Source organism: Apus apus, chromosome 5 (genome assembly GCF_020740795.1).
Source record: "Apus apus isolate bApuApu2 chromosome 5, bApuApu2.pri.cur, whole genome shotgun sequence".
NCBI lineage: Eukaryota > Metazoa > Chordata > Aves > Apodiformes > Apodidae > Apus > Apus apus.
Window position 1 is genome coordinate 17800963 of NC_067286.1, and position 25046 is coordinate 17826008.

At 35.7% G+C, this 25046-nt stretch overlaps 1 protein-coding gene across 1 annotated transcript in view; it reads left to right on the top strand.

Annotated features, from left to right (window-relative positions):
• The first annotated feature begins 1066 nt into the window (after window positions 1-1066).
• The window catches only part of MUC6 (mucin 6, oligomeric mucus/gel-forming), a 50726-nt gene continuing 26746 nt past the window's right edge, over window positions 1067-25046 (top strand). Inside the window, exons 1-17 of the mRNA XM_051621066.1 lie at window positions 1067-1118; window positions 6034-6096; window positions 8882-9122; window positions 10658-10784; window positions 11951-12038; window positions 13187-13296; window positions 15068-15275; window positions 17444-17566; window positions 18556-18676; window positions 19178-19316; window positions 19479-19583; window positions 19928-20000; window positions 20246-20383; window positions 21286-21447; window positions 22028-22122; window positions 22780-22912; window positions 23804-24053. Of these exons, the coding sequence (XP_051477026.1) occupies window positions 1067-1118; window positions 6034-6096; window positions 8882-9122; window positions 10658-10784; window positions 11951-12038; window positions 13187-13296; window positions 15068-15275; window positions 17444-17566; window positions 18556-18676; window positions 19178-19316; window positions 19479-19583; window positions 19928-20000; window positions 20246-20383; window positions 21286-21447; window positions 22028-22122; window positions 22780-22912; window positions 23804-24053 (2228 nt within the window). The remainder of the gene's footprint in view (window positions 1119-6033; window positions 6097-8881; window positions 9123-10657; window positions 10785-11950; window positions 12039-13186; window positions 13297-15067; window positions 15276-17443; window positions 17567-18555; window positions 18677-19177; window positions 19317-19478; window positions 19584-19927; window positions 20001-20245; window positions 20384-21285; window positions 21448-22027; window positions 22123-22779; window positions 22913-23803; window positions 24054-25046) is intronic.

The window sequence follows — 25046 nt, forward strand, 5'->3', positions numbered from 1 at the left end:
GTGAAACAGGAAAAGCTGAAGAAATTAATACAGAGAGGTAACCCATGCCTATTTTATTTAATGAGGAAATTTGTCTTCTGATTAGACTATTTTTTCCCGAAGCAATTACAGTGAAAAATGACTGGATCAAGCAAGTAACGTTCTTCTTATATTGTGTTATTTCAGTGGTGGCAGTGATACAGTGAATGTACCCAGTGCCTCTGATTTGGAGAGCTCCACGTGCTGAAAAAGAACTGGAATTGATCTTTTGAGATGTTGGTGGGCATTAACTTGTCAAAATTGCCAAAGTACCACAGTGCAATAGCCTTTCCAGACTGCTCTTTGTACTTCGAAGTGCTAGGGTGGAAGACAAGAGCTTACTTAGTTCACTTGCAAACTCAGGAAAGAAGTTGTACCATGGACAGCCCTTTTTACTGAGGCAAAGTTTGTAATTTTACTTAAAAAGTCACATGAGGGAGAGGTGAATACAATCACTCATGAGAGTGAATAAAAAGTAGTGAAAGAGGAGTTAATAATAAAAAAAAAATCTGAGATCTGTAACATTCATGCCTTACCATCTTATATCCACTTATATCCACTTATTCTTTACAATTCTTACAGTTCCAAAACTCCTGCACTTAATTCTTCCTTTTTGTATACTTGTCCAATATAATTCCTCATCTTACCAGATAGAGCTCTAATTTGTGCATTATTTGTCTTTTTGCATATGGCTTTGGGGCATAATACCAAATTTGTCCACTAAATGAAGTTAAATGTGTTTGAGCTGTTACAAATAGAAGCCATTGCAAGTACCTTGTAAGAGTGATAATGAATGGGAGGAGACTTGTTTTTTATTTTTTCTTTCTAAATGGTATTTAGCTGTGTTGAACTTGATGAAGAGGAGATCCTGTTTGGCAGGTACTCTGCTGTTACAATTTCTGAGCCATGGGAATGAGGGAGGGCATTGCAATTCTATATATGAGGCACCCAAGCTTGAAAAGGTAAGCCTAGAAAGTGGCAGCAGCAGCACTGCACATTTGGAAAGGAGGAAAGTACTGAACAAAACTCCCCCACTACGGCATGTATCATGTTTCCGATACTAATACTGCTCATCTTCTGCAGTTTTCTGCAATCTACTGGTAAGTCTGAGATATCTGTCTTCCTTCTGCTATATGATTTGGAATGAAATATGCATCACTGAAACAAAGTGGGTGACTGTTGTAATATTACAATAAGGTTCAGATCTTGCTCTCCTTTCCCACAACCATCAGAGTTAAGTTTACACATTTTCTTCTACCTCTCTTAAAACACACCTGCATATTTAATCAATCCATGACTGATAGAGAACTACTTGTTCTAAATGTCTTTTTGAAATGTGGTTACTGATTTGTTGGATCATTCCCTAAATGTGTTTCCCTAGATACAGGGAAATTGTTTTGTGTTCACAAGCTGCTAAGTGCCTTCATTTTTCTCATGTTCATGATGCAGTGCTCTAATGATGTCATTGTGGAACCTTGTATCTGTGTAGAATAATGATCAAAACTTTCTTCTTTGTTACGCAAACTGCAAAAAGTATTAAGTATGAGCTATGTGATGGTATTACTTTGTTGAAGAATGATGTGATAGAAAGAATCCTGTGCTGGAGAAGAGGTGAATTATTCCAGTCTAAATATTTTATATGTCCCTTTAAAGTATTCTTCCATATATTATTCAATACAATTCTTTAGTCTTTTAAAGGGCTCTGTCATACTTTCTTGATCCAACCTATCTGACCACTGGATGACTCTATAATTTTTTTTAAAACTTGACAAGTTCATTGACTCTGTATCTACTCTGCCTTCTTATTCATTCCTCTTCCTGTAGTGTTTTGCTTTGAGAGTGAACCTTTTTTGCCATTCTTTAGCATTGTTTAAGGTAATGGTTTCTTTTTATCTCTTCTGTATAGTCCCTGTAATTATCTCTGATTTCAAGAACAGGTTACAAACTGCTAAAAAGTGTACTTCACTTGCTGTAGTTCGAACAAAGCTAGTTTTTCTCTTCTGTATTAGGCTTACTACATTTAATGAACCTTATAGTTCAAATTGTGCAAGGACATGTATTACTCTTAAATAATGTGCTTAAACTGTAGCATTAAAACAAAATTAAAACAAGCAACTCAACCCTTTTGTAGACTCTCAGAGCCAATTTCTAATCTCAACTACTTTTTAAAATCAGGTGGATCCTAACCCCAAATGCAGATGCCTGCAAGTTTTTAATCTTAATTACTTCATATATTAGATTAGTAGGTCTGTTACTATAAATACTAATATTGGAAAATGGAAAATTACTGTTGATCCCTACTCAGCCACAAGCTTTATGTTTAAATTTGTCAAATACAAATAGGGCTTCATCTATAAAGGACTGTGTTGTCTAGGATGGAACTTCAGTTGAATTTAAACATAAAAGCCTAAAAGCAAGGCCTAGAAAACCCTAAAAGTTTAAAACTAGACTTAAATTGTTAGTTCTAGATTTTACTTAATAAAAGCTTCTGATTCGTTTAGTAAATTGAGGATTTACTACTTTACTGTTTCAATAGACAAAACTGTGCATGGATCCCTAACAGAAGTATACTTACATTTGTGATATTTATTCTTATTAAGTACGTAACCAGGAAATTACCTTGATTTATGCTGTTCAGCCATCTTGTTTTGCAAGAGACAAAGGGAGTTAATAATTTCATACTGAAAAGAAATCTTCATGAATATGTGTAACTGATTACTACTATTGCAACTATGACTCAAACACTACCCTTGCTGTTAAATTTAATTGTAGGCTAATATAATTTTTTTAAAGCTCTTGACTTTTTCAGATTTTTTGACATTTTATATTCTGAAGTCTTTACAGAACATAAATTTAAATTCTTTCTGTTTGGAAGTACAAAAAAGAATTCATTTCCATGTTTTACTTCAAATAGATTTTTTTTTTTTTTAATTCATTTAGCTGATGTGGAATACTTTGATTGAAGTCACTGTCACATAAAATTGCATTTCCTTATAAGGATGTCTCATAGTAACTGTAGGATAGGGACAAAATTACTTATTTATTCACAGTATGTCACCTTCTCTGTCTGAATTGTATTGCTATAATGAACTAGACAGACTGACCACACAGAAACTACACTTTGACAAATACAATTCTCAAGAAAGTCAGGCCACCTAGAGTAGAGTAGGAATTGAAAGGAAAATACCTTTACCTTAGAAAAGTGAAAGTTTGTTTAAAGTGCTATTGAGCTAATTCAAAATTAAGTGTTTCATGTTAATTCAAAATAATCTCATTGCTCAAAGGAAAACAGAGTATTTGCAATAACAGGAAAATGACAGTAGGGAAGATTTCAGTAGTTTAGAAATCTCATTATCACTAATACAGCCTTTTCAGTAATAAAATCCTTCATGGTTGCTAGATACGGCTGCTGCATGGGTCTGTAGCACTTACTGCATCTGTAAAATCTGCAATTTAATGTGGTTGTGAATGGTTATTAACATTGCCAGGATGATTTTACTAATCTCTTCAGAGTTAAGTAGGAGAGGAAGAATGTAAATGCTGAGAATAATTACCAGGCTGTAATTAGTTTAATAGTTTAATCTGACAGGAAACAGACTGATTGGCAGACAGTCAGCAAATGCCTCTGCATTTGTTTTACTAGCCATTCCTTGAGTCAAAAGTTAAAGTGGATTTCATGCCCTTAGTTGTTTTCAATATAACTCTTGCACATCTCCATGTAATCCAGGACAATTATTATAATAATTTTTTTAATCTATATACCATACCTGGAGTATTTGTAACGTTTTGTAACTGCTTAGCATGCTTAGTCTTGTGAATCATGAGTTTGAAATCCTTATAAATAAGCTTTGTGAATCAAACTGTCCTGATCTAAAATATTTGTTCATGAAGTATCAGACTTCTAGTTTTACATCAAGCTCTCCAGATCGATCTCACTTGAAATAACATTAGGCCTATTTTCAATTCCTGCAAATCGAATATCCTCTGAAGGCAGCTGTTACACACTCTTAAATCCAATTAATATAGTGTTTGTAGTCTGGGATTAAACTATAGGGATTGTAAAACTGTTAAATCAACAATAACTGAACAAACAGAGATACCAAAATCAAGGGGTTCAGTAAAGGCAGCAGCAACTCTAAATGTAAAGAGCTATGTTATGTTAGCTTGATAGTCGCACAAACTCATTCTATTATTATTATTATGCTGGTAACTGATTCTAACTTAGTACATTTATTTTGCATTTTACTCTTAAATTTCATTTTTGTCTGTAGGGCATTGTGCCATTGAAATGGACACAATATCTAGGAAGAAGGATAGAGACAATACATGGCATGTACACTGCAGATAGTCACCTAAGGTTTCATTTATAGCAGAAGAGAGAAATAAAATTATTGTGTGTAATTCATTTATTCTATACTAGACATATATTTTGCAAATAAAATTGTACTCAGAAAATTTGTATTTACTTTCATAGCCTGTGAAAATAGTCTAGACTACTGGCTGAGATGAATGTCATTTAAAGCTATTAGAACACAGGGTGGGAGCACTTCTGTCACTGAACTTACAACCTTGTTTTATTTCCCTTCTTTCTAGATATTCTTTGCATACAATTCCACCAGTGCAGTATTTTAGTTATTAAAAGCTTATATGAGTTTATCCTTATAACATCTTTTTCAATTAGTAGAGAACTGAGACATAGACAGATGGGGAAGCTGGAGATGTCTGGATCTCAGATCCAAAGCGAAGGCACATGCTGAAATCCTTACTCTCCAAATTGCTGTCTTGTGCCTTAATCTAGCCTACATACAAGGCAGAACCTCACCTGTTTACCTACAATCCTTGAGATACCACATCATAAATACTACTTCACATTCAGTAGCATAGTGTAGAATTGCCAGGAGAGTCTATTTCAGTAAAAGCCCTGAAGACTTTTACTCTCTTCAGTAGAAGGCAACAGAGGCCTGTAGAGCTGTAGTGTATATATAGATATGTTAGGAGGCTTGGTCTGGTTTATGTGACTAAAGAAACCTTCTGCCACAATATTTCTCTTGCAAAAGATCCTAAACGTATAATGGAGAACCATATGGTTTCTAGATGATATTTGCACCAGCTATTTAAGAAATGTTGGACCTGACAAACTAAAAATTAGTAGCACATTTCTGAAGCACCCCAGATTCTTTTCCTTACAGCTTGATTTGGTTGTTACCATCTAGCTATTGACTTAACATTGACTCCATGCATGCACCACCTCTGATTCTGCACAATGCTCACCACTTGTAGCTTGGCTGTGATGACCTTTTTCAACATCTATTTTCTCATTTTGAGCAGGAAGCAAGTGTCTAGGTGAAAGAACGTTTGGGTATGTATGAGAACATGGTGTTGTGCACATGCAGTAGCTCTGGGTTTGTGACGGAAGAGGAGCCATACTATACTACACATTTGCTAAGCACTCCTTGGCTTCTCATAACCAGAACAGGCTCTGTGAAGAGGTGTGTGGAAGGGAGCTGGTAACATCTTGCAGCATTCTGCCTTAATGTAAAGCAGTAAAAGCAACAACTAGGCCTGCGTGTTTCCAATTCTTCAGCTACAGATCGCATGATTCTTGTGACAAACATGAGACATTACTTTTCCTATCTCTTCCCAGTTTTGGCCATTTCCTTCACTACTTCTACCCAGATGGAGGAAAAAACATGAGGAAATATTTATCACACCTTTCTTTTTTCACAAGGAACATAGAATTTGAGGATGAAGTACAGGAAATCCCATATTGTATAGGATTTCTGGCAGCTTTTGGGAACATTTTACTAGTCACAGAAGAATTGTTTATTACAGACTGAATTATGTGATTTTTCCACTATAATTTCCATTCCATTTTCTCTGGCACAACACAATTTATATGTGCTGACCCTGCTTTCACTTGTACCATGTTTTAAAATAAATAAATAAATAGATATACAAATATTTAAGTTTTGTTTGCTCAAAGGATAACTTTTTCTCGTCTTTTTCTCTTCACAGCTTTTGAAGGAAATTATTGGCCCCTCTTTTTTCTCCAAAAACAGAAAGAATCTCTACAGAGAAGTAAGTGCCCGACCTGATATTTAATGTTCACATTGCAATTAGAAGTAACAACTCAATTCAGCCTCAATTCTATGTTGCAGAAAATACTGAACTAATCACATAATAAAAATAACTCCCTGCCTCAAAGAGCATGTGTTTTAAAGCATTGGTTTTAGAAACTGCAAATGAAGAGTTTGCCTAAAAAAACCCAAACAGTAAAAAAATGTTGTCTCACTCTTTTAAGTTTTACACTAAATGGAAGGTGCTTTAATGCTCCATGATGAGGTTTTGATGTCTAAAGATAGAGACTGTGAGCAGATCAGTAACCTTCCACATTACAAATTTGCTATTGAGGTAATTTGTGTGATATGTTTGATTTTCATTCCTGCTGATAACTGTCTAATATTATCTAGGAATTTAGGAAATGGATCCGTTGATGCTGCAAAATCCAGGATAAGACTATGAGATTATTTTAAAGATTGCAGGTTAAAACAAATTTATGTGCAAGTGAGAGGTCAGAATATGGAATATTCCTTATCTTTATATCCAGCAGCCAGTGGAGAATCAGGTTATGGACAGATCTCCACTTCAACATTCAGCTGTGCCAGCTGAAGCTATGCTTGTCACAGTTATGGCAGTTTCCCAAAAGTTTTCCCTTATCTCCTAAGAATGGCTTGTATGCATATACCCAAATCTGTAAGCAAAATTAACTCCAGCCACCTACTTACTGCAAATTTGCACTAGTCCTTCTGAGTCTAAGAAATACAAAAGGTACTTGCGCAAAAATCTACGCCATGCCAAAGCACAAAATAATGAACATATTATAGCTTTAAAGTAATAAGAATATTCGTTATCAAAGGTACTGTTCAAAAGGCAGGTGTCATTAAAACGTTAACTCAAAATGGCTACTTCTGACCTCAGTGACTATGGCATTTTCTGTTACAAAGAAATTTCACTTTGATTCAAAAGGCGGCTGAACAAGTACTTGGAAGCCAGAGCACAAGTCAGGTAAGCAGACAAATACCAGAAGCCTCACAAAACCCCCTGAACTAAAAATAATTGGAGACTAAGAGAGTGTTTGGAGAAGTGTATGTGCTTGACCTGATGGTACTTTTCCCTTGGAGAGTTTCTGGTTACTACTGAAAATAAAATACTGATACATCAATTGTTGGTCAGAACCAATACAACCTTTCACATGTTACTTTCTGAAGAACTGTGAGGCACTGACTTTTCAATTTAAATTTCATTCATTCATTACACATCTAATTTTCCACACACGTGACAAGAGTGAATAAATGTCACCATGCTAACATGGTATACTGCATTTTACAGGACATGCTGTTTTTCTGCTAAGACAGGATACAGAAGGCTACAACCCTCCTGAAAACAGAGTTTTCACTAGGTCCTTTCTAAAATGGATACACACAAATGAAAATAAAATCCATAGCTATCATTTAATAAGAATGGAACTCAAAAGACAAATATATAATCTAGTTTTAAACTCTCTCAGTTACTAGCATTCCCATTTGTAACTTTTCTCTGATACAACTTAAATAAAACAAATACCCAGAAGGCACTCCTACATTCATAGAAGGAGACACCTATTGCACTCTCACCATTGTGCAACCCCAGGTAATCATTCCTTCCACACTCTGAAAAAGTTGGGGTTTGTTGGCCAGTATCATTTAATCATAATATATTAAACTAGCTGGAGTTAGGCATGAAGAATCAATTATAACAATTAGATGATTCCTATTTTCCAGTCAAACGTTCTGGACAGCAGAGAAGTATGGAAGAGGAGTACTTTTTGCCAACAGGTAACAGCTTATTGGGAAACAGTGTTTTCTACTTGACCTGAGAAAACCAGTAGCATTCTATAGTAATTTGATCACTCTTTAAGAGTAAATATATGTTTTGGCTTTTAAGCTGTGAATATAAATTGCAGATAAACTTTGTTAAATTTGGCTGATACTTTGTGCTTCTAAGATATATTCTGAGACATGTCAGCTTCATATAACTCCATATGCAAAAATAATTTAAAAATGAAAAGTAACAATCTGGGCCTACAAATATATAGTCTAGGACATGATTTTACTTACTTCTGTAGGTCTGTCAACTTCAGAGGGACTGTTCAAATGCTTTAAGTAGGTTTAGAAATATCTGATATCAAGTGCTGGAGTTGTATATCTTTTTTATGCTTAATTTCAACCTTCTAAAATCAATCTATTAATATAAAAATGATTATTTTAAAAAATGAAATCTGATTAAAACATTGCTTATATTTAGAAAGCTATCTGGGTCACACTGTGTGTCACACAAACATAGAGCAAATACGAGTTGGGCTTTGAAGACAGTCTGAATATCTAATGATGTGACTGCAGAGAGTCCTGATACAGTAATGCCATAGACAGCTTCATAGCTGTTGTGCCTGAGATGTTAAACATCTCTCCAATAGCAAGCTGCTGCCCTTACAAAGAGATCAGGCAGACTTAAACAGGAAGGTAAACCCTTATATTAACAATGAATTAAGTGGAAGTGCATTTCCCAGGGTAGGAAGCTATGGAGCTCTCCACTGCTTACAGTAAATAAGAATATTGCTCTTACTCCAACTATTGTTTCACTTCCTGAATTGTGCTAAAATTCTGAGATTATGGAAAAAAAAAAAAAATGCTAGGATGTTATTTACATAATTAATATGACTAGAAAGTTACTAGGTTTTCCTGCTATGTATAATTGAAATGGCTATCAGAAGGAGAAATTACGCTGTTAGGAGTCCTAAATCCATTTTTCTCTTTCACTTTCATAGTTTTGAGCAAGGATTCCTGTTCTACCTGGGGTGGAGGGCATTTTTCAACCTTTGATAAATACCAGTATGACTTCATTGGGACCTGCAACTATATCTTTGCAACTGTATGTGATGAAACGAGCCCAGATTTCAACATTCAGTTCCGCCGTGGGCTGGACAAAAAAATTGCAAGGATCATTATTGAGCTGGGGCCTTCTGTTGTCATTGTTGAGAAAGGCAGCATTTCTGTCAGGAGTGTTGGGTAAGATTTTGTGACGAATGAGAAAAAGTGTTTAAAGAAGGAAAGGAGTTATATAGCAGTTGCACTGAGGAAGACTACTTGTGTATCAAAAATTAATTAGCAAATTATGGAAGTTCGAACACCTAACTGGACTCTACTCCCATTTCCTCCTATCAAGCATTACACCCTCTAGATACTTATTTTCTTTGCAGTTATTTGGATTATGGTTAGAGTACATTTCTGTAGGCAAAGCAATGAACTAACCTACTCAGATCAAAACAGTTCTTAAGTTGAAACTACAGTCTCCTGGGTATTATCAGTCTGCTTATGCTTATCTCTACTGCAAGCACAGATGAAACAGCTTATACTCTTTACTATATATTAGTTAAAATTCCAGTGGTTTTTTGGAGTTCATTTGATTTGAGACTTAGATAACTCTGAACCCTCTGTGCTAAAGATAATATATACATAGGATATAAGAGAAACTTTGAACTATACAACCAACAGAGAAATATTGGAGGGGCTTACAAAGAAGTCCTTGTGTATGAGACCACTGACTGTTCACATTATTCCAAGGATTACTGTGCCCAGAAAACAGCTTTTTTACTGAGGAATTGCACTTATGGGAAACTTTGGTTCTGCATCATTCATTCTTTTAGACAAATCGCTCTCATGGCAATGAAACTTCTCCAGTTTTCAGCATTTTTAGCAGAAAAATGGTATTGAATTTTTGTCTGTGAGTACAAGTGGATACAGGAAATAATTGTGAATTTTCTGCATCATAGAAATACTTGCCTGGCTACAATAACCATCATGACAAAAAGACAATATGCAGCTATACCTGAATTTAGAAAACTGTATTTCGAAAAACTTGCCATGCTAGTCTGTGCTTCAGGAGACCTACATAAATCTATGGGCCTAACCCAAAGATCTGTATTTTAAATTTCTGTCCTACATTGACAAGAACCAAATACCATGACTGGTCTGGTCTACCATTGCACAAACCCCTGCTTCAGGTGTAAGACTGGCCTGGACAACTTCAGAAAGTCCCTTCTGACCAAATTTTCTATGATTGTATCACAAATTTACTGAGTAATTAGCTAAATACATGTGTTCTTTAATATTGTTATCTAGTAGCATTATGTTTCTCTAACCTTGTCAGTTTTCAGTTGCAGCATTAATTCCTACATAGAAGCTATTCAGGATATCAACAGCAGTTCTACCACACAAACTGCATTGTTACAAGTTCTTGAAATGTATAACTATACCATAATAAAACAAAACCAAGTGAATATACACAGTCTTGTGCATACATTTTCACTAGTATAATCACTATACAACCATTTCCTGATAATTCTTGCATGCAACTGATGACATTTACTTTCAATCAACATGAATTTTAATGTATCTTGAAATGTTACAGTTACAAATGAAAAAAAATTCTATTCCGTGTTGCTGCAAGTACTCAGATTGTTTGTGCATTATATCTAAAAAAGATAACTAAATACCTGCATAATATTGGTATGAGGTCAGTTTCTCTTCTTGCCTTATTACAGTGCCATTAAGTTGCCTTACACCAGCAATGGAATTCAAATAGAACCTTATGGACACAACATCCGTCTGGTGGCCAAGCTGATGGAGATGGAGCTAGTTGTCATGTGGGACAACGATGACTATCTCATGGTTTGTAATATGTTCTCATAAAGCAAAGAGAATGTTTTCACTGACTTAATGGAATGACAAGGTTTCTTTAGACTTTATGGATACTTTTTGCATGTGTTTACTGTTTTTGAAATGTATTCTTTTCCTGTTTCATACGATCCTCTTGAAATAAGCAACTTCTCTTTTTATACCTTCCTGCCCTTCAATTTCCAACATTGGTGGTTAACTGAAGCCATCATTGGTAGTTAACTAAAGACACCGATGTTGAGGTATGTGGTTGCTGTCAGAGATTTTAAACTTTTCTCAGGTTATAAAAGGTTATAATGTTTTGCTAAATGGATGTTGAAGTTTGAACTTGTGTAGAATTTAATAGTGTATGCATAGTTTTGCCATTTCTGCTGCGCTTCCCCTGGACATCTTTTAGTTTCAAACATACCGTGCTCCTACCAGCTCCTTTGTTTCTTTCTTTTTTCTGAATCTTTATGTTTTCCCTCCAAAATCCCTGCTATATTTTAGAGAAGAGGTTGTATTTTCTGTGATATTAATGCCACAAAAGACACTGAATTCTAGATTGGTACATTTGCTAAAAGAGGAAAATCGTTATGTAATAAATTGTCTGGGAGATTTACCAGCATTACTCTCACACATATAAAAGAAAATGTTACTATGATGATACACATTCTATTCTATGTATAGTCAGATTATTTCTGCTGCTCTAAGTTTTCATAATAATTCATTCATTGTAGCCAGTAGTAATATTACCACTTTACTCTCCAAAGCAATAGAAAATTCAACAACCTTCTTCTGAAAGAAGATTTTCTTCCTCTGACCAGTTTCTTAAGAGAACGAAGTTGAATTTAATGCTCTGTCAACAAAGATATAAGCAAGGAAACAGCATAATTTCCTTTTCTATTTTTTCTAGCTCCTTAGATTATTATCCTCCTTCATTTCTATACAAATGTTCTAAAATCTTATTCTTTTATTAAATGAAAAAACACAACAATCACTGTTTATCTAGTGTGAAAATAAGTTAGCTGCTTCCAAAACTTTTCCTCAGTCAAGTCACTGAAATTAATGAGAAAAATAACTTTTAATTGGATCCCTGAACTGAATTTGTCTGAGGAAGTTAATGCTGTATAAATAATTTTACTTAGAGTGATCCTTTTGAGTGTTTTATTTTATTTTAGGTTTTGACTGAAAAAAAATACATGGGAAAAACCTGTGGAATGTGTGGAAATTATGATGGTTATGAATTTAATGAATTTGTGAATGAAGGTAAGATCTAAGAACAGGTCAGATGAAAGACAAACTAGTTAAACTGAGTCAAGGTGTAAATTTAATACTGTACTAACCTTGCTCTGACTGCTCACTCAGCCTCAGAACTGAGTAAAGGACTCACATAGGTCACCAACACACCTATCATATGATTATGCTACACACTGTTATTTGCTATGATGATAATATTGTGGGTTCCTCAGACAAGTGATAAGGACTCTCTCATATTTTAGAAACAGGTGGTAAGGATCACATTCTCTCTCACCTAATTTTAAAAACAGTCTAGATCTATAGCAATGCACAGTGAGGGAAATAATTGCATTAGGCAGAAGCAAGAATGAGGCTATAATAAGAAGAACATAGTGGACAAGAACATTAACAAGTAATGTGTCTCAGTAAGAGTGGATCTTTAGAACAAAAAAGTTGGTGTTGACAATTTAACATCTGTGGTATCTGTGGTTTGTGGGGCTCACTCATGAGTTAGTCTACTCTGTTGAACTAATGCCTATTAGTGGTAGAAGCTCATTACACATGCTCTTGGAGCACATTTTTTGGTGTGGTTTCATCTTAAAGGAATTCTTTATTTCAGGACTTCTCCAAAATGGAAATAAAATTATACAGAGTGGGGATGTTTGGAAGGTTTGCTTTAAAAGCACACTGCTAATCTGAAGTACAGTGCTAGCGTGGAGACACTAAATTGTACAATAAACTAAGCTCAGATGAATACAGACAGTTTTCTGTACACGTCACAGAAAAGAGTTTTAAAAAGTTCTATTTCTTGAAGGGTTTCGATGAGTTTAACCTCACACATAGGAGAAAATATAAGAATGGGCGATGAGGAAAGAGAAATTAATTAGAAGCTGGCAGAAGATAACACAGCTGACAGAAAAAGACTAGTGGCTGCTATAATGTAAGGTAAAATGTGATAGATTAGGAAATAGCTCAGAGAAATGTTCAAGGAGATAAATCTATGCTTTACTGAATAGACTTCAGGTAAAGGGCAAATAAGGTAGCAGCCGTTATCACCAGGAAGTTTAATTAGTACTAGGACCATTCACAGTCAAAGATTAGAATCCGAGTTTTGCTACATCACAACAACAAATCCATGTGGGCTTTTTCCTGACAAATTATGACCCTTCAATTTACAGGTAAATTGCTGGATACATATAAATACGCTGCATTACAAAAAATGGATGATCCATCAGAGATCTGCCTGTCTGAGGAGATATCAATTTCCAACATTCCTCACAACGAATATGTAAGAAAGATCTTTTTGGTTTTTCTGCAGTAGGATTCTTAAGAGAGGTGGAAAAATAGACAGCAAATAATTATAGAGAGGTGGTAGTTTCATGAAAATGACTAGCATGGTATGAAAAAGACAATTAGTTCTTTGCATCAAAATACATTTTGAAAAAGACCTGTGGACACTTTTGAGGCTGGATTCATATCACTTATATAAATCTATCAGCATTTAGCTCTCATCGTTCTGAAATTTCATGCAGGTCATCACAAGAATTTCAGGAAACCAGTGAATAGTTAAAGAACTTTTTATTGAACGTCTAAAGGCCTGACATTGTAAGCTGTACAGACTTGAAGACCTGAAGACACTAAAACCATGCTTTAAACATATTTCCAGATAGCAGTGCTCATAACAGGGACAACCACTATGAACTGCTATCACTTTGAGGCCTAGATGAAAATAAAATCAGCATACCCAAGACATCATGCATCCATGTAACTACAGTTGAAAGAGAAAGCTTGGTAGCAGCAAAGATCTAAAGGGCTTCTATTTTTTAAATTTTTCAGATACAGGAACCAAATCCTGCCTAGGATGATTCTGTTGTTTCACCCAGGAAACTCAGGTTTTGCATTCCCACACAGATTTTACAGAATCACAGAAGAGTTTAGCTTGGAAGTGATATCTTTAGATCATCTAGTCCAACCCCTCTGCTCAAGCAGGGTCAGCTAGAGCAGGTTGTCCAGGCTAATGTCAGTAGTTTTTTTAATATCTCCAGGCTGAGGAGATGGTAACTCCACAATTGCTATCAGCAACCTGTTCTTTTTTTCAACCTAGGTGGTCATAGAGTCACCATATACCTAATGACAAGTACTCATTGCTATCCTCCAAAAAGCATTTTGCTTTGCATAGAATGATCATGTTCTTTGGTTCCATTTGTACTTACAAGAATGTGACCTTACTTTGCAATTCTCATGTCCTTATTTCTATACACCATAGAAGTTACTAGTAATTACAAAATACATACAATTTTCTTCTTGAAACGGAAGATTTTTATTCTTTTTTTTTTTTTCCACAACAGTTTAATCGTATTTTTCTAGCAAACCAAGAATCTTATTTTGAACACAGAGACTAGTCCTCTCACTAAAAATTTCAGCTTTCATACTATTGAGGAAGAGCCAGCTAGACTCCTTCCAAGATTCTCCTTTTCCCACAACAGAAACACAGAGAAACATTAGTTTTGTAACATGTCTTCAACAAATAGAGCAGGAATAAAGAACAGGGTCCAGGAAGGTACTTCCCTGAAGAAGAAGTTTGTAGGTATTACTTGTAATCACACTGAAAAGTTACTTTGATCTGGTGGAGAACAACTGTTGGCTGGAAGGTGTAGCCTTTGTTTGCTCAAAGTGGAATGAATGTTGCCATCTTCACATTGAGGATGTTTGTCCTGGAATCGAACCTCCAGGAGACAACATACTCCCTGCCTGTAATGTTCTTAGCCATTTTTAGGGGCATTGATGGTACTGAAAGAATTTGTTGATTTTCAGGTTAATGAGAAGTGGAACTAATTCAACATATCCTTCTGTTATACAGTGGGTTTATATTGCCTTCTATTTGAGAATTTCTGATTCTTTTTAAGTCAAACACATATTACTAAACTGGGGGGGCTGGGGGAGGAGAATAACAAACAAACCAACAAGAAAATCATAACGAGCAGTGATATTCTATTGTGGTTTTTTTACATGAGAAAAAAAAAACTATTAGGAGCGGTTTTCTCTCTCTTTTTATTTAGGCAATAATCTGCTCTCAGCTGCTTAACTTGGTGTCACCAACCTGCAGTGTGCCAAAGGATGGGTTTGTCATTCGTTGCCAGCTCGATATGAAGGACTGCAGTGAGCCAGGACAAAACAATTGCACTTGCTCTACACTTTCAGAGTATTCAAGGCAATGTGCCATGTCCCATCAAATGGTGTTCAACTGGAGAAATGAAAACTTCTGCTGTAAGTTCAAACATTTTATTCATAGGAGATTGTACTTAATCTTGCTAGATCTTACATAAAGGAAGAATTATTATTAACTGAAATTTAAATAAACTGATAGAAAAGTTTCTACTGTCTTGAATAAAATTATTTTCTCAAGACAACTACAGTGGTCTTTGGTAAAGCATTAAGAAGGAGAGCATGGAAAACTCAAAGGAGAAGGAGGAAGCATGAAATGTAGCTCCTGCATCTAGATCAGCAACCATAAAAGAGATAAACTTCCACCAAGTGAAAGCTATTCAATTTCTCAGATTTCCAACAGGAGGCTATCCTCTCTTAGTGCAGGTTTTTTCATTATTATACTTAGTAAATTGGCCAGTGAAGGGAGAGAACTCTTAAATGGCCTCTGAAGTCTTTGAACCTTTCTGCCAATGATTGCCAGAGCCCCTTTTATTCACAGGAGATTTTCTGTCGTGCATAGTCACATGCTCAGCCTTCTTAATTATAACTACTGATAGGAAGTAAACAGGAAGCAAATCTTCCATTAGTCTGGAAGCTGTACATGGTTAGACATGCTTTTTTTTCAGACGCTTGTTTTTTTACAAGGTTCTGATTCACTTTTTGCAGTCTTTCTGAATCTACCTGAAGCTCAATCTATAGTTAGTGTTAGGTAGCAGGATTCATTGTTTTACAAGAGAACACGCTAAGCACAAAAAAGGTCAAAAGTAATTTTAATTGGTGTTATTTCTAAGCCGACTCACACATTAAATTAGCAGAGACACAGATCATGTCAAAAAAGAGGACCTTTCAAAGTGAGCTTTTAAATATGATTTTGTTCCTCAGAAGCATACAATTTAACCATATTTTTGTTTAAACTTGATGTGAATATATGGCTATGGGTAGCAAATTAATAAAATAACTTGTTTTGACGACAGTATATTTCTTCTTATCCCTTGATTCTTATTCTGTTTCAAAAACCTTTAAGGTTCACTATCATTTAGATTTTAGCATAAGAATAGTGAAATCACAGTTGAATTATATTCCTGAAGTAATTATTTAATGTGCCATAGTCTCACCATTGTTACAAGTCCTTGCATCCATTTTGCCGTTCCTGAATCTCTGGTGCTATATTCCTCTGCTCTTCTCTTGATCTCATGTACTGGTGCCAGTCTTCATTTTTTGTTTTGTATTTAACATTGAGTTTTCTTCTATTCTTTCCTCAGACTTAATGAAAACATTCCCTACTAAGCTCCATTATTATCCCTGACAATTGAGAATTACACTTATTTCTGAATAATTTATTCCCTCCTCTTCTCCAAGGTTACTTGCCTTACATAAATTGTTAACCCATTTTATTCTTTGGTTGGTCTGCAATTGGTCTGAATCCTTCAAAAGTGTAAGCTTCTAGTGGCATATTATAGATTCAGATAAATATTAGTAAGGCACTGTGTGCATTCACAGAACTGTGCAATAATGCTTACTAATCACAGTAAAATAATAAGCTGGTCTTCTCCAAGTCATACAAGCTTTCATACTGCCATTACTAGGTCTGGTAGCAAAGTGATAAAAGAGGAAGCTGGAAAGAAAAAAAAAAAAACAACATGGGAAATCCCCTTTTTTTCCCCTCCAAAAACCAAAGCTGAGAACGTAAGAATTTGCAAATAAATGCCAAATATACAAAGAAAAATAACTTTTCAGTCTTTATTGTTACTGTGTCAGCCTCATCTCTACCTACCTCTGTTTTCCTAGCTCACTGATTTTTATTCTTTCACATAAGGAAAAATCTGCTTGAATTTATCACACAGTCTGAGTTCCATATATTAGAATTGCTAGGTAGCCGCTTTCTGAAGAGCAAATTGTGTCTGAGAAGCAGGGGCTATGCAGATGATCAAGACTTATATTCTTTAAATCCCTCAAGTACTACAGAAAATCTTATTTGTTGTAATTAGGCTGCAGTATAGCCTGTTTGTCATTCTTCAGGCTTCTGAAACAAGTTTCTGATAAATAGGGCATGAAAAATGAATAAAAGCTAGAGTGAATATTATGAACATTCAGATAATAAGAGTATTGGGGCAGGATAAGAGAATATTAGTGCCAGAAATTACAAGGTCTTCTCCATCTTAGGTGGCAGACTAGAGATTCTTCTGTCTACACTTTAAAAATCTTAACACTTTCACTGTTTTTTGCAGCTGTGGGAAAATGTTCTTCTAACCAAATCTATGAGGAATGTGGTTCTCCATGTGTTAAAACTTGTTCCAACCCAGAGTACAGCTGTTCCAGTCATTGTACCTATGGTTGCTTTTGTCCAGAAGGTATCATTTCTGTATTCATCATATCCTAAATGACCCATAAAAATATGTAGTAGACTTCTTAACAATGAATTAGCAGTGCATCTCAGAGCATCATGCTGCTAAAACTGCCATTTCTCAAGTAAAACCATATAACTGGAGTCATGGTCCCTAGAGATCCTTTGTAACTATTTGCAAGAACAGAGTTGTGAAAGCATTTTCCTCACAAGACATTGATATGTGATGGGATAATTACATGCTGTCTGCTTAAATTTCTGTACTATAATATACTGAGTAAGCCTAATTAATTTCCTGTCCCAAAGAATTATCTAACCTTACAGGGTCATCAAGAGGTAGTATACCCTGGAGAAGTTCTGCAATGTTATGGGCATTTTGGAAAATACCTTTGAAACAGTTTGATTAACTTCCTAGAAATATTGTAATTATCATTATTATAATTTGCATAGTTTCTTGAAATTTCAGAACTGAAATATCCTCCAAGATTACTGTGATGTGGGTATTTATGTCAATATAGTAATAATTTACTACTAGTCAAAAGTAATGTGTTGTGAGCTCCATATTTAAAACTAGACTTAGTACTCTAGGAAATAGAATGTCTCCACTCTTCCAAATTGCTGGCTTATTTAGTCAGCAAAAAAACTAAACAAAAATAATACCAAAGAAAACAAACAAATAAACAAAACCAAAAGAGAACAAACAAACGAACAAAAACCCCAAACAAAAAACACCAAACACTCAGGCATACTACCATTACAAATCGAGTTCAAATCAAGACATTTGTCTGCCCTTTTCTTTAAGAAAGTAGCCAAAAGTTGGTAAAACTGGTAGAGTCAGTTTTATAGTAATTAAGAGAAAATATCCTGCAAGTTATATCTCTAAATATGGGCACTTGTGAAAGAATATAATTCTCAAGTTAATATTGGAAAGAATTCAAGGTATAGTATATTTGGTGCTAAGTAAGGGTATGGAATATATTTTATGTTCTTCGCTAGGAACTGTTCTTGATGATATCTCAAAAAATCGAACATGTGTTCACATTAAGCATTGTCCGTGTACACTGAATGGGAAAACATATGCTCCTGGAGAGACAATGAAAGCAGCATGTAGGAGCTGGTGAGTAGCAAAAGGTGTTTTAATGAGTATTTTAATGATTTTTTTGTGTGTGATTCTCCTGCTCTCATAATTCTAATAACTAAAATAAAGGATAAATAATAGAATTTGATCCTCAGAACTGTAAAAATGAATGCACTTTTCATGATTAATCTATTCAGGAAAGTTTGCTGACAATCCATATGAGAGTTCAGCAACTTTGGATTAAGATTAACAACTTCAACTGATATACAAAGAAAATCAAAGCACAGGAAGTATAAGGGGAAAAGTGATACAAATCACAAACCTTCCATTACTAGAAGGCAGCTGAGTTTTTAGAGCATAAAGAAATTTCAGTGGAAATGAAAATTCAGAATGTACATGTGTGTTACTCTGTGTTTGCTAACCAATTTTGTATGTTGATCAGCTACAGAAAAACCTCCAGACAGGAGGACCAAACCCTCTGCTGGTAAATAGAGCCTTACTATGAGAATAACCTTACACAGAATTGATTGTTTTCCTCAGTAAATGTATGATGGGTCAATGGAACTGTGAAGACTTGCCCTGCCCTGGAAGGTGTTCACTGGAAGGAGGTTCCTTTGTTACCACGTTTGATTCTAGATCATACAGGTTCCATGGGGTTTGCACTTACATTCTTATAAAGGTAATTTCCTACAGTCTAGAAACACACAATATCAAATATATATATTTAAGTCTGTCATTGGTTTCTATTACAATGCAAACCAAAATCTTCCTATGATACATATCCAGTCTCCGAATCATTGCTATTCTGACACGGACTTCCCTTTTCACTGTTTTCCTCCAGAGTTCCAGCCTGCCACACAATGGAACACTCATGGCTGTATATGAAAAAACAGGTTATTCTTATTCTGAGACGTCACTTAGTGCTGTAATTTACCTCTCTACGAAGGTATGTATTCCCACCACATGTTCTATACAGCATTTCCAAAGTCAGATTAGCCAAATAGATACTTAAAGACATTGCTAGTAGCCTGAAATGAAAAATTATGGGAGACAGATAATAAAGGTATGTTCAAGTTCATGCATACACAGTAAAGACCTCACTTGCCACATCAACTCTGGAAGTATTTTCAAAGTGAAAACTAAAAACAGGATGGAATAATGTGAGGAAAAGCTTAAATCAGTCTTTTCCTTTTATATAGGTCGCTGACAATACATTTCCTCAATTTTAAAGAACATATAAATAACATCAGTACAGATAATTACTTCTGATTCCATGTCCTTTTCTTATAGGATAAAATTGTGATTTCTCAGAATGAACTCCTTACTGACGATGATGAGCTTAAATGGCTACCTTATAGATCAGGTAAAGAAAAGAGAATATATGTAAAATCCAAATTCCATTATATGTCTCTTTTACCCTTATCCAGCATCTCACAATCACGTTTTTAGAAGAAGGATAAAATCTTTCCTGTTGCATCTGTTCCGCTGTGGAGAGTTGTGTGTGGAAGGAGACTCATAGACAGAATGCTAGAACACTTCCATATGAATCAAAATAATTACTTGGCAATATCCTTTGCAGCAAATCTCTAATTATCCTCATTCTTCTAGGAGACATCACTGTTTTCAGACAGTCCTCAATGTACATTCAAATGTATACAACCTTCGGGCTGGAACTTGTAGTTCAAACATCACCTGTGTTCCAGGCCTATGTGAAAGTTGGATCAGAATTTAAAGGCAGAACCCTAGGTAAGAAATCTAGTCCCCATATGAAGGAGAAAATGTAGGGAGTGTAATTTTGAAAGCTTACTACACATCCTTTAAGGAATAAACTTTCTTCTCTAGATTAAGAAAAAACACAAAACAAAACAACAAAAATACCTGCACTGGGAAACCAATGTACTGAGAATTTGGGTTTTGCTAATAACTTTTAAATTAATAAAAAAAATTAGATGGGTGACATTTTTCACATATAATGTAATACTATTTTTCACATGTTTTATGTATGTTTTCAATATGTGCTTTACTGCATAATAAAGGGGCAACAAACTAATCTCTGTGGTGTCTACATCTTGGAACACATGATGCTTCAAATGCAGTGCACAATCACTGTAAACACAATAAGCCTAAGAATTTAAAAGCTTCTCAGCTGATAAGTGCCAGACAGAGATGTTTATGTTTATTGCACAGCAGCATTAGCCACAAAGGCATCTCCTACATCCTAATTATCTTTGAGGATTTCAGAGAAGCTTTAGCTTTAGCTTTAAAAAAAAAAAAAAGTCTAAATGTATATTCTTTATTATTACAGATTCTATATACATACAAAAACACATGTAACTGCAAAAGTGTTTCATGGCTTTTCTCTTTTATATAATTTAAAACGTTTGAAAAAGCCTTTTTTTTTTTTTCTAAAAATGAGACAAAAACTTCTGTATTGACTTGTCATTGAATAGAAGTGGACAATCTATACTCGAGAAGGGAGACTTAGTGTGTACATAATCAATACCATCCGGCTACTTCACCTACAGTATCCATTGACATTCCATGTAGAACTTTTGAATAAATTTTCTCATTATTATAGAATGAAACATACACTATTCTGTACATATTCTTTACATTTCAGCCATCTCTTGCATTTCTGATGTAATTAGGTCTGTGTGGCAATTACAATGGAGACACTACAGATGACTTTATGACTAGCATGGACATCACTGAAGGAACAGCCTCCCTGTTTGTAGATTCCTGGAGGGCAGGAAATTGCCATCCTGCTTTAGAGAGAGATACTGACCCTTGTGCTTTGAGTCAACTGAACAGTAAGTAGATGATGCTTTTGTAACTGATCTCTCCAGCTAGCTTTGTCTGACACTTCCATAGGCCCAGAACAAAGGAATGTGGGAGTCTGAGAGAAGCAAAGACTGAGATGGCTGAACATCACAAACTCTCTCACCAGCAAGACATTTTTGATTTCTAGAATAAATACCTACTGAAACCTTATCAGATCCCATTCTAGAGATCTGGGATTGAGATTATGAATTAGAGGGTTTTGGAGATATTTCCAGTGAAATAGCAATGTTTATGGTTGTCTTAGGCTTGCTTAGCAACGCTGTGACTGAAATCCAGGCTTTGCCTTCTCAAGCCGCTATTGTTATTGGTCTTAAAAAAAAAAAAAGCCAAAAAAAAAGCACCAAAAAACAAATCCAGGGAAAAAAAAAAGCCCTACTGAGCTCTTTGTATGGAAGTATAGTCTGCAAGCTAACAAGTTGAGAAATTGTCCTGCTGTTCAATCCATTATTGCCAAAAGCTCTTAAGACTACAGTAGTGTGTCCAGCATTTTGTTTTAAATTCCTTTTCCCTAACTTTATCTGTTTAATGTCCATGATTTACTTTAATTAGAAATATCTGCTGAGACTCATTGCTCCATTCTTACCAAGAAGGATACAGTGTTTGAGAAATGCCATGCTGTGGTGAACCCTATTCCTTTCTACAAGGTAGGAAATTGTTATGACAGCCATTGTACAGGATTCCAAATATGAACCAGAATGCACTCATCTATGATATCCCACTCATTTGGATCAGCAATGCCTAGAATCACACAGAATCACATAATTTTAGGGGTTGAAAGGGACCTCAAAAGATCATCTAGTCCAAACCCCCTGCCAGAGCAGGATCTTCTACAGTAGCTCACACAGGAACACATCCAGGTGGGTTTTGAATGTCTCCAGAGAAGGAGACTCCACAACCTCTCTGGGCAGCCTGTTCCAGTGCTCTGTCACCCCCACAGTGAAAAAGCTTCTGCTTATGCTTACATGTAACCTTCTATGCTCCAGGTTGCACCCCTTGCCCCTTGTCCTATCACTGGACATCACTGAGAAGAGCCTGGCTCCAACCTCCTGATATCCTTCACATATTTATAAACATTAATGAGGTCACCCCTCAGTCTCCTCCAAGCTAAGGAGACCCAGTTCCCTCAACCTTTCCTCATAAGGGAGGAGCTAAGTCCAACTGTAAACGTGACACGGCCAAGTCCATCACTAAATCATGTCCCTGAGCATCACATTTCCACATCTTTTAAGTTCTCCCAGGGTTTAGCACTTGCAAATATCTGCTCCCCAGTAACTGAGTACTCTCCGTGCATTGGCTTTCAGAGATGTGTCTACCAAGCCTGTAATTATGAAGAGACCTTTCCTTACATTTGTTCTGCTCTGGGATCGTATGCACGAACATGCAGTTCAATGGGTTTAATCCTTGAGAACTGGAGAAGCAGTATGGAAAATTGTAGTAAGTAGCCAAACTAGCTCTTAATAGTCTGGCATCAGATGAATGCATGCACATGCATTTCCCTGTTTCCGTTTAGAATATTCCCACGTTTAATTCTCCTATGACAAAACTGAATAGGAGTAAGAGCATAGTTTAGAACTACTTGTCAGTCATTAGATACTTATTGCTCAGCTAGGCCAATCACCAGGTATAAAAGCCATATTCCCAGGACCTGCTGCCCTCACTGATGTGTCATAACACAACCAAAATCATAAACAGAGAAGTAATACTCTAACCAGTGTGCAAGAAAATGTAAGAGTAGTAAGAAGTAAGAACAGGAAGGCAGAAATAGTATGACAGATATCCATCTTCTGAATGCCCTTCTCGTCTGTTTCAGAATAGGAGTGTTTTCTTAAGACTACATGAAAAAGATTACTCATATGCTTCAAGGTGAACATGTGGATGTTTCCAGGACTTGATAATTAAGTGATGGAATAAACAGATACATAAAACTACATTGTACCATAAGATGAGAAAGAACTTGGAAACGTTGGTTACAAATGGGATTTTGCTATTACACAATTAGACATAGGCACAGGTTTTGCAGGTTCTCAAAAATACATCTGTATTTCTGCAAAGCTTCTCTTTGCATTATCTTATTCCAAGATAAAGGAAGAAACATCAAGACATTTAATCTTCATAAAACATCAGAACAACTACATAGTTTGTGTCCAGCCCTGGTCTGCAATATTTTTGCTAGGGCTCCACATCCACAGGAAGAGAAGCAATAGGAAGCAATAAGCATTGAAGCTGTTGACACAGTATATGCAGCATATTATGAGCACAGTTATCTTTCACAAGGAAGAAGATAAGTAAATGAAGTTTAACACACACTCTTGTCTTGTTTTACAGCCATTACTTGTACTGGCAATCAAACATTCAGCTACAACGCTCAGGCCTGTGACAGGACATGCTTGTCACTCTCCAACCGAGCCCTGGAATGTCATGCAGCTGACATCCCTATTGAAGGCTGCCATTGTCCCACAGGGATGTACTTAAACCACAAGAATGAGTGTGTTCACAAATCCCATTGTCCTTGCTATTTAGAAAATAGAAAGTACATCTTGCCTGATCAGTCAACTGTAACTAGTGGGATTACCTGGTAAGTGTGTCAAGTTTAAAGATGGAGAAAATGGAGATGAAGGGTCTTCATGTGTTCCTGTGAAGGGTTAATGGCAGTAAGCAGCTTAAGCACCACAGCCACTGGCTCACTCCAGCTCAGCTCTATGTGGAAGTGAATCAGAAGGGCAAAAGTAAGAAAATGTGTGAGTTGAGATAGAGAAAATTTAATAACTTTGTTATTAATAAGCAACATGGTATGTGCAATCAAAGCTAAGTAAGGAATTAAGACAAGCACCGTAACTCCAAGTATGCCTCTTGCCTCCTTTTTTCCCTGAGCTTTTTTTTGCTGAGCATGATGTTGTATAGTATGGAATATATCTTTGGTCAGTTTGGGTCAGCTGCCCTGGCTGTGTAACCTCCCTTCTTGTACGCTCCCAGACTACTCACTGGCTGGGCAGCATGAGAAATGCAGAAGGCCTTGACGCTGTTCAGAAACAACTAAAACAACATCATGTTATCAACACTGTTTTCATCACAAATCCAAAACATATCACCATTGAGCTGCTACATAGAGAAAATTAACTCGATTCCAGCCAAAACTAGTACCGTCTCCTTTACTTTTAATAGCAAAGGTTTGGGCTTGGGGTTTTTTTACATTTTTTGCCCTTTCCTGAAATACAAAGTTTCTTAAAGAAACAAAAAGCATTTTACTTACCTTACGCTTGGAAATGCTAAGGAAGAAGTTAGGAGTTCATAGGTATATATATAGGAGATTTTGTCAACAGCATCTGGACAGCTATATACAAACCTCAAGAATTACTTGAGGCCACCATAATAGCAAATGTTGTACTATTCACTTTCAAAACTGATCTTACTCTATTCCACAAAAAAGTAAAGAGAGGCAAGTTAACTTTTTTTCCATTTTGAAGGATGAGGAGTCACTAGTAACATAAATTAAACATTTCCAATGGTTAGGAATGTGAAATAATTTTGAAAAAAATTTAAAATTTCTTTCTTAGGAGAAAGTGGCATT